Here is a 10,054-nt window from a genome sequence, read left to right as displayed (position 1 = left end):
TCCAAGGGTTGACCTTTCCACATCCACACTAACGGGGCGTTCGGTGGGGACCACAGACCTGTCCAGATTCTCGTGCAAGCGAGAAAGCAGGGGTGCCCACATGGCTCTGTCCTGCCTCCCAGAAATCCGGCAAACTTGGTCACCGATAGCTGCTGGGGCCTGTGGATTAGAACCCCGCGCACCTGCAGCTCAAATTCACAGTCTAACCCAACAGCAGCAACCCCCTCTGTCCACACATGGTATCATAACTCTGCAGCCTGCTTGATCAAAGCAGACATGGGCAGAAGCCTTCCTTGGGGAATCAACGTGAAAGTGGCATGCCCCATGCCCTGTGGTTCGCTTCGAGTCACACACCGTGAGTCGACGTCAATGGGGCGATCAAAGCAGAAGCGTGTACGATATGGCCACTGAAAACTCGCGTAGCAATGCTTGACCAAGTCGCATGATGACGGCCGCGAAGGAGCCGCAACCCCAAGTGCAGGACGAGACGACAAACGGTGATTGTTGTGGATGTAAAGGTTTGACTACCCCGCCTCAGGGATGCTTGCCTTCAGTCATCGGGCTCCAGATCAGCCGTCCGGTGGCAGGCCTCCGACTGTGTGTATCTTCATAGGGATCTGAGAGGCGAGTTGGCCTATTGCCCGGCAGACCACGACGACACCCGATATCATGGACCTTTCCCTCGGGACTGTCTGAACCAGCTTCTGACCGACCTTGCGGAGTAAACTTTGGTAATCCCACTGTAATCGGGAGTTAGCTTGCAGCACTGCTTTCAGTGGTTCAATCGGCTGCTGCAGGGGACCGCAACGGACTACCAGAAAGCTCGACAAATTAGGTTGCTTCTGGTACGCTTCACCGACCAATTACACGCGGCCCTGCCCTCCAGCAGCCCTTTTGAGTCACGCCAGGCATTGCAGTTGCTCGTTGCTGCAGGGCGAAAAAGGCCACGAGGCATTCAGCTGCGCTTGGCATTTGACTCACCCAGTTTCCCGTCTGGTTGGTCCTGCACGCCTGCGGTCCTGGCGCTTTCTGCCTTTTCTGCCCTCTTCAAGCTGTGCTCACCTTGACCGGACAAGCATGCTATGCCACGCTCGACAGGGCTGCATATGGCCCGATACCCTCCGAAACCCACCCGTCGATATCCACTCTAGCAGACTCTCCATGTCCCCGCCCACCTCTGTCATCAGGCTGATGCCCTGCTCGTCCATCTCATCCAGTCCAAATATGGCCCACCAGGCACCGTGATTGTCCTATTCAAGTACTCGGTGCAAGTCAGACGTGCCGCGGAACATACTGTGTACTGTGGTAGACTGAGAGCCAGCCTGGACATTCCCTTTGCATGGCCTTGACTGACCACTGCCTAGGGCCATGACCATGCTTATCCCATGCCGAATCCAGAGCGTCGGTTCTCTGGCCATGTTCAATCGCCGCCCGCGAACGCTATTTTGCCTTGTCCACGCTAGACCTCGGCGAGCATGGCAGCTCTGTCTGACACGCCCTGAAGATGATTCGATCCCATCGCGATCCCCCTGCGACTAGTTTCCCACAGGGCTTCTGTCAAGCAGGTTGGGTGGTGGGTGAGAAATCTTCTTCCAAGGCGCGCTTAGTCACTTTAGGCCAAGCCCAGGGAATGCCATAGGGCACGGCAACCCGCGGGCAGCCTCCCATTCCCTCCACCGTTTCAGACGCCGCAGCCACTGACTGACCAGCTGGACTTTCGCTGCTGGTCTCCTCGACCTACACTTGCGCTGGGGAGCTGCACTTGCCCCAACCAGACACACGCTCAACAGTAAAAGCCAAAGACAGGGCGTGGAAGATGCCGCGGCGGCATCGAGGCTGAGTTTGTTGCTTTCCCGTCGCCTGTTGCTTTCCGTCAAACGCCCCTCCCAGGCGATGCAGTAGCTTGAGCACGAGTTGTTTCCAGCCGGACTGCATATCGTGTCCTGATCCTATTTCAGGCCTCGGATTCGTACTTGACCGACAATGGGACCTCGTGGCAACCCAAGTCTTTTCCTTATCCCTCCACCCATGTCACCGGCTCACCACACTTGCGTCTGCTATGACACATTCCATACTTTCCCTCCCGCTGACGATCGAGCCCGCGGATGAAGGGACTTGAGCCAGGGCAGTGGTCATACCATCCACTTGTTCTTCAATACCCTTCTTGCCTTTGAATCCCATTCCTGCTGCTCCTCGGATTCCCCAGCCCGCTCTTGTCCTGTGGGTCGGAATCTATTTCAGCCTTACTCATTAATACGAGGGCTCCCCTTCAGAGTCCAGATTGGCACTGCCTTTTTTGACTACAACATTCGCCCACGTCTCTGAATGTAGCAAAGGTCGTTTCAATATACAAACATTCCTTCCCTTTCAGGATAGAGGGAGGCACTCCTTGCTCGGGACAACGCTCCTCCCTTTCTCGAGCTTCGGTGAGTAGCTGCTGCACGGAGTGTCTAGGTTTGGAGCAGATAAGGCTGGGATCGCAAGCTCCAAATCGACACAGAGTTGTTCAAGCTGGCTCGGAAAATGGCTGGACCCGGGGGTGGCCCACCTCGCAAGAGCCACACCAAGTCGAGAAAGGGGTGCAAAACTTGCAAGCGGCGACACATACGCTGTGACGAGAACTTCCCCCAATGTCGAAATTGTACGAAACACAATTGCCGGTGCGACTACATGGACATGCCAGCAGCCGGCGAGGAGCCTCTGAAAGGCGCCAAACCACCCGACCTATTGATGTCCCCCGAACTCCAGCGTCGCCTTGACAACTGGCGCATGTCGGGCGAATCTCCTCTACAGGAGCTTCAAGTGCCAGATAGAGTGTACTGGACGCGGTTCTCGACAATTGATCTACGCCTGATCCACCACATTACGACGCTGTCAACAGACATGTATCATCGAGGATACAGCACATGCACGGCGTGGGGTTTCAAGACACCTTCGTAAGATGAGGTGTCAAACATCAAGGCGCCAGATCGCTAACGCGGCGTTCAGACTCATCTCTGCCGCGCTCTCGCATGATTTTGCTATGAGCGCACTGCTTGCGCTGTCTGCATCGCATCTCGCGTGGCAAACGAAGAACCCAGACACAGACAATCTGGCGTACCACCATCGAGGAGTCGCCCTCAAGGGGCTCCACGAAGCCATCGGTGCGTTCTCTAGGGAGAATTCTGAAGCGATTCTCGCCGCCTCGATTCTCCTGTCGTGGCAGGCAACGGACTGGTGAGAATGACCATCCACACTCTTTTATGAAAGCTAACTAGAGACAGGCGGGGCTGGGCCTCCCTCCAACAAGGGGTGTCAACCGTACGTGCGCGCTACCTGCAATTGACGCGAAGGATGTTGACAACGTGCAGGTCATGAGTGCCATGCGGCAGTGGATACACGAGTCCGACCTGGCTCGGTACTTAGAAAACCAGAGGACAGTAGCTCGAGCTAGGACTCCGGCAACTCCAACCATGCCTCATGCGCAATTGTCGATCCCTCATGAAGACTTACGACGAGTCGAACAAATCACTACAGCTCTTCACAACTTGAGGCTGCGGCTCTCAACCAGTGAGGAACTTGCAGAGCACGCGGGACGGTTGGTCGATTACCTCCAAGACTTACAACGCGACTTGTCGACTCAAGCACCTGAGCAAGCATTCGTCCGCTTACAGCCATTGAGAGATCTGATCTTTTGGCTGCCACCACTGATTTTACGCGCAGGCGAGTCGGATTTGGCACCTCTAACTTTACTCTCACATCTTTACGCAAGCGCACTTGCCATCGAGCCGTTGTTTCCAGATATCGGTGGCGCCTACCTTGGAAGCATGTCCGTACTCCCACTGGAGCGAGTACACGACATGCTCAGAACAAGACGAACCACCCAACCTCAAGACACAAGCATCCAGGTGGCGTTGTCTCTGATAGATGTTCCTGTACAGATCATGACTTCGTACCGGCTAAGGCAAAGGCACAACAGCCAGAGTGGTCAAAGCATCGAGGGCTATCGCTATTCCCCCCAAGGAAGTCCCTACGCCGCGCCGCGGATGCCCATTTCCAGTACCGACGTACCGATTGCACCGCTCTATTCCAACTCACCCCTCCATGCACCTGGCATCCTGCCGTTGCCCGGATCCGCTTACTTTCAAGCTGCTCTAGGCCCGGGGGAACCGCGGCGAGAATCATCAATGTCATCTGTATCATCGCTCGGCCGCACTCATTCCATGAGTGATCGAAGTCTCGCGTCTGGCAGCCCACATGCAATGGCAATGGTATACGGGTCACCCGCGACACAGCATCCGCGAAGCAACCACGAGCTGCCAGGGTCGAGGATGGACTACTTTGGGCAAATTCAAGCACCGTACAACCCATACGGCAGCCTGAATATGAATACTCGGTTCGTCGCTCCTTCACAACTCTGGACTTAGACGAACACCGACTGAGTATTCTTCTTCCGCACAGGACTCCTCCGGCGACCACGTCTCCGTCGCTGCAGCAGTCACAGCAAGACAAGGGCAAGGAACGGCAACAGTGAGGATGGACCACATGAACACGATGACGTGAGACGACGGGCACCGACAATTCCAGGGGACTAATTCACGGGTATTAGCGAGGCGTTGAGAAGCGAGGTATGAAATCGGACACATGAAAAAGACAAGGCCACTGCGCCAGGAGTTTATGATTTTGACGATCAGGTTGGTGAAAATCTATACATGGCGGTGATCTTATGTCAAAAGCTTGGTGTTTGGGCGGTCACGCCAGAAGCAGATGAATCTGTCGGCTCGTTGGATGGCCCAGACATATCCGTTATGACAGAGAGGTCAATGTGCACGCCGTTATTTCTTTACATCCCAACTGATCTCAAGCCTGCCCGAAACCGCTGGGCGGCGGTCTCCCAGTGGCCAATGTGACGACTGCTCGTACTGACTGTACTGAAGAATCTCGATGAGAGCAGCGCTGCAGTGGCGGCGCATGATCATTGGTTGTTCCCCAGATATGCTCGCCGTCGGCTTGATTGCCTCCTTGTCCGGAACAAGCAACATGTTTCCTAGCGGCTGATATCCGCCGCCAACAGATGCTTGACGTTACGACGGGTGTGTGTGTGAGAAAATATTCTCGGCCAGGTGTTCGACACGACTTCTTGGCTCGTTATGGGATGACTTGTTTCCCGGGTGGTAAGCTGGGAACAGGGGTGCACGCGCCGCTTGGGCCCATGGCCCCAGAGCTGTGTATGACTCTGGCAGTAGGTGGGCATATGCCGGGGGCTCCAGATGTGACATATTATGGTCGTATGCTATGGCCTGGGGACGAGTGCTGGGGAAGCTTGAATGGATACACACCATGCGAGGTACATACCTACATAGGAAAGGGTCATTACTGTTCCGGGATCATAGCCCTGGCAATACGAAGGACGTGCTCCAACTGCAGCACCTGAGGCCGGAAAGTCGTCGATGTCGCGAAGCGGCCGCGTTACATCTGTGGCGAAACCGCAGTCCTTAGCCGTCGCCAACTTCAAAGGCGGCTGGGGACCAATAGGGCTTGTCGTTGAGAAGCACCAGTCTCGCATGGCATGGCATCGCATCGAGTAGCCTGCTCTAGAAGCAGGGATGTACTGTGCTACTCGTACTGTAGAACCGGGTCGTGTCTCGTGCTGCGTGATCGCACATGATAAATTTCCTGATGCGGTGGCCTCAACAATCCCACCGCTAAAACTACCCGAGGCGCAAGGCTTCACTGTCACTACGAGCTACGTGGTTAAGACTTGCCGCTTTTTCGGGGATTCCAGACGCCTTTTTCGCCCGTGGTTGCAGGTTACTCGGGCGGGTCAGACCCGTCATCGTCATCTGCCAGAGCCGGACGCACTGGGTGCGAGTACTGTACCGTGTACCTGAGCCCTGTGCTTCCATCCATGTCACTGGCTCGGTTCTAATTATACTACGTACGTCGTCCGACCCGCTCGAATTTGAAATGACGACGGGCGCAGTTTGACACGCGATTCACGATATTCACCACCAACGACACGAGCATTGGAAGTGCATCCCAACCTCGAAGCCGTTCTCCTTCCGGGCAATCAATATGGCGGAAGATGCGGCGAGCGGTGGTTGGAGCACCATCGAGTCCGACGAAGTAAGCATGCAACAAGTCGCCTGCTCATTTCACGGCTTGGGAGCACTGCTGACATGCTTCCTCAAATGCGCAGGGCGTATTCACTTCCCTGATCGAGCAGCTGGGAGTCAAGAGAGTGCAGTGTGAAGAGCTGATATCGCTGGACGCTGATTCGATACGTGCCTTGAGGTAACGAGAAGGTCGCGCAAGAACTCCACATCCGCCCCCCGAACGAGGTAGTTCTGCGATGCTGACATCTGTGTTACCGGCCACAGTCCCGTTTACGGCGTGATATTCCTCTTCAAGTGGATCGGGTCATCATCTGAAAGCAGAGCCGCTCCGCAGGACGGCACCTACGACACAACCGCAGTCGACGAGGAAGGGCTCTTCTTCGCGGCGCAGACCATTCAAAATGCCTGTGGCACGCAAGCCGTCCTCTCCGTAGTGCTGAACAATGACACGTCGAGTGCATCCGCCGGACCAGACGCCATCGATATTGGGCCATCACTGCAAGAGTTCAAGGACTTCACGACAGGCTTCGATGCCGGGTTGAGGGGAGAATCGCTGTCCAACTCAGAGATGATCCGGACGGTGCACAACAGCTTCGCGAAATCTAGCCCTTTTGTCGACGAGTCTGCGCGCGACCCAGGCGCTGCATCTGAAGACGTCTTTCACTTTATTGGGTACACATGCCATCACGGAAAACTATATGAGCTGGATGGACTGCAGCCGTACCCCATATCACACGGTGATTGCACGCCAGATGAGTTCCCCGACAAGATCATTCCTGTATTACAACGGCGGATTGAGCGATATCCGCCGGGAGAGGTTCACTTCAACCTCATGGCAATATGTGAGGACCTCCGAGTCAAAGCGTACAATTTCAAGGATAATGAACTGCTTGAGCGGGAGCAGCGGAAGCGGGCGCAGTGGGATTTTGAGAACGCGTTGCGGCGACATAACTTTGTCGGCTTCACGGCCGAGGTTCTCAAGGGCGTGGTCAAGATGAAGATCAAGGAGGGCACTTATGAGACGTGGATCGACGAGGCGAAGAAGACCACTGAGAAGCTACTGAGGGAGAGGCGGAAGCATGCTGATGCCTCATGATCGGATCGCAGCAGAGCTTCCACCGATACGTTGTCGAAAGCGACGGGGTCACGTTCACGCCTTGCAACTCATCGGGCCGCCATGCTGCTTGCAAACCACGAAAAGTCCCATAGACGAACTAGTCCGATAGACGTACTCCGTATTTCTGGACCCATTCCATGCTTGATCGGTTTGCCGTGTTTCTCACAAGTTGTCCCCGACGCTCCTGGATGTTCTGGTGAACACGTGACTCAACACGGACCTGCATCTACGCGTTGGAAATTGTGCACACCACCATCAATGTCCAAATTCTGATTGGCTGCATCGGTGGCGGAGGGTGCGCTCTCATTGGTGGCCGGGCATCACTAACTGCTCATTCTGTAAGCCCATTCTCAGCCATCTCAGCATACGCTGCCGCACCTTGAATGCCATGATTTCATTCAGACTGTTCTGTTCTTCACTCGTATAGCAGGAACAATACCCACTTGATTGGCTGACACGCGACATTCTGATCGGATCTTTGTGCGCACTAAGAATCGTACGGTCACTGCCTTTCTTCCGGCAGCTTTTACTTCTTGCCGCACAACTCCTTCTCTCTCTCTCATCCGGCCACCAAGCACCGCCCTCACAACCTCATTTTCTCTCCAGTTGCATGGGAGACAATTCAGATAGACTCCCTTGATCTACAGACCGGAGTTCTGGCCGCCATGGAGATCGACTCTCTCTGGCACTCCGCGTTTGGCGAAACTTCTACCCGGCCTGTTCTCTACAGTTCTGAAGAGCTCAACGATGAGGGATGGCGACCACTCACCGACCCCCAAGCTTTCATCTTGAATCTCGCCAAACTCAACCATCAACAGCTGTATGCTGCAAGTTCAAATAATCAGATCGCCATGAAAATCGCCCAAGACGAATACCTCGAGATCGAGGGCCAGATCGCAGCGATCAGAGGCAGGACTAGTCCCAGAAATCCTCAAACGCTGCAAGCACCAGATGAGTTCCAGGAAAGGCAGGAAGCTGCGTTGTACGGCTACAAATACGATGCCCATCGCCCTGCCCTGCTCCATGCCGGTATCCCTGGCCTCAGATCCGCTGATGACCTAAGCGAGCGCGAGAAGCAAGACGTCCGCTTGTTTCAAGAGCCATTTGAACAGGGCGGCTTTGTTCCCAAGGAACGCGAGTACAAGGCCATGGTCGCCAAAGCACGGGACCCCAATAACATCGACGGGTGGGAACCGGTCATTGACAGCACTGGCCGCCGACTGATTCCGAGACAACAAGTCCATCATGACGAGTACAACATCACATATGTTAAGCGCAATGTTGATGCGAACGGCGAGATTGTTCGACCTGTGTCTCCCGAGGGCAATGAAGCTCACCAAGGTGAAACTCCAGACAAGGCAGTCAACAAGCGCTTGACTAGAACACGCTTCGACGGCAAGAAGGTCCCAACCACTCGCGACGTGTCCGAGGATCCTTCTGCAGCTTCGACACCCCGTGGCCGAAAGCGAGGCAGCCCTTCTGGAGGGGACAGCCGGGAAGACACCCCCAGCTCCAAGCGTCAGAAAGTCGGCCTACCCGTCAACGGTGAAGAGCAGCCACGGCCAAAGCACCCGAATCAATACACCAAAGCCAAGGAACGAGCAGCAAAGGAGCAAGAGCCGACCGTGGCCGGCACGCCTGCACCCGAAGCTCCCACCAAAGCGGCCTCCACATCGAGAGTACACTGGCGAGAGTTGTCGGCGGAGGACAAATACAATCATAGTTGGACGAACGCAGAGTTGCATGAAGCGGTTAGAGAAGATCACTTGTGGCTCAATACCGACCCCGTCAAGGCAGAGCATTGGAAGAACAAGCTGCTGCAAAATGAAAATCCCATTCGAAGTTTCGCCATGTTCAAGAAGTGGCGTTTCTGGAAGCAGCGAGGTCTAGACAAGAGACCGCGGAACAAGGAACTCTTCAATGGAGACGGGACAACCAACAAGGAGAACGTGGGCACATCGCAGACTCAAAAGTCTCGACGACGAGCTGCCAAGCCGAAGAACGCCAGCGCCATATCCACACCAGGTGACACTCCGGCCGCCACGCCGACCCCGACCCCAGCTCCAGAAGTTCCCCGAGGTCGAGACACGCCAGAGCGAGCGGCAACCCCACCGTCGAAGACCAAAAGAACCAAGTTCCCTGGAAGCAAGAGAATGGATAGTGAAGTCCCTCAACGGAGAGGTTCGCAAGAAGAGACAGACAATACCAATGGGACTGCCGAGGCAGATCAGGCAAGCTCAGAGTCACGATCACCCAAGAAGGCCGCAGGGCAGTCCTCCGGAAAGCAAACTGGAAACGCAATCTATGCAACGGGGCGCGAACTCAGACGGCCGAGCTTGAAGCAGCAAGGAAGTGACTCAACCATCTTGGTCGCTAGTGGTACTGCAGCTACGACGAGTTCCAACGGCACGCCACCGAGGAGGTCCCTACGCATTCGGAGACCGAGTGCTTGATCGCAGGACGGAAGCCAGGAAGCGTTCACATGCGAGTAGAGAATGGTGATGTGGAGTTGGGCTCTGGGAATGCTTAGCTTTCCTGCAAGGACGCGGTTTGAAAGGAACACAGTCCTCGTGATCCGGTGAGAAGCAGATGTTGGGTGACGTGGTCGTGATTTTTATGGTTGGCTGCGCTGGACGTTTCCACTGCTCAGCGACGGCCAGTTGCAATAGACGTACAAATGAAATGGAACTGAAGGTCCAGGTGGAATCAGATAATTAGACAGTGAATGAATGCCATGGAGCTCTGTTCGATCCACCTTTGTTTCCACCGCTGTCCTCTGCCTGGAGCCTACGCGGTGTTCACAATCGCGCAGACTTCACTCTGTTGGCACATTGATTGATCC

General features: G+C 55.2%; 3 protein-coding genes across 3 annotated transcripts; all 3 read left to right on the top strand.

Moving 5' to 3' along the window:
- Positions 1-2,523: 2,523 nt before the first annotated feature.
- G647_07030 (uncharacterized protein) lies at positions 2,524-4,406 on the top strand (the record flags this gene model as incomplete). The annotated part of the gene is made up of 4 exons (XM_008731347.1): positions 2,524-2,936; positions 2,989-3,216; positions 3,264-3,300; positions 3,351-4,406. 4 exons carry the CDS (start codon positions 2,524-2,526, stop codon positions 4,404-4,406), a joined length of 1,734 nt encoding a protein of 577 aa, XP_008729569.1.
- Positions 4,407-6,054: 1,648 nt separating this feature from the next.
- Positions 6,055-7,191, top strand: G647_07029 (uncharacterized protein; the record flags this gene model as incomplete). The annotated part of the gene is made up of 3 exons (XM_008731346.1): positions 6,055-6,105; positions 6,179-6,273; positions 6,360-7,191. The coding sequence occupies 3 exons, from the start codon at positions 6,055-6,057 to the stop codon at positions 7,189-7,191; spliced, it is 978 nt and encodes a 325-aa protein (XP_008729568.1).
- Positions 7,192-7,877: 686 nt separating this feature from the next.
- G647_07028 (uncharacterized protein) lies at positions 7,878-9,665 on the top strand (the record flags this gene model as incomplete). The annotated part of the gene is made up of 1 exon (XM_008731345.1): positions 7,878-9,665. The coding sequence occupies one exon, from the start codon at positions 7,878-7,880 to the stop codon at positions 9,663-9,665; it is 1,788 nt and encodes a 595-aa protein (XP_008729567.1).
- Between the last annotated feature and the right edge of the window lie 389 nt (positions 9,666-10,054).

This window comes from Cladophialophora carrionii (genome assembly GCF_000365165.1).
Source record: "Cladophialophora carrionii CBS 160.54 unplaced genomic scaffold supercont1.6, whole genome shotgun sequence".
NCBI classification, from domain to species: Eukaryota; Fungi; Ascomycota; class Eurotiomycetes; order Chaetothyriales; family Herpotrichiellaceae; genus Cladophialophora; species Cladophialophora carrionii.
This window is presented reverse-complemented; position numbering and strand designations above follow the sequence as displayed.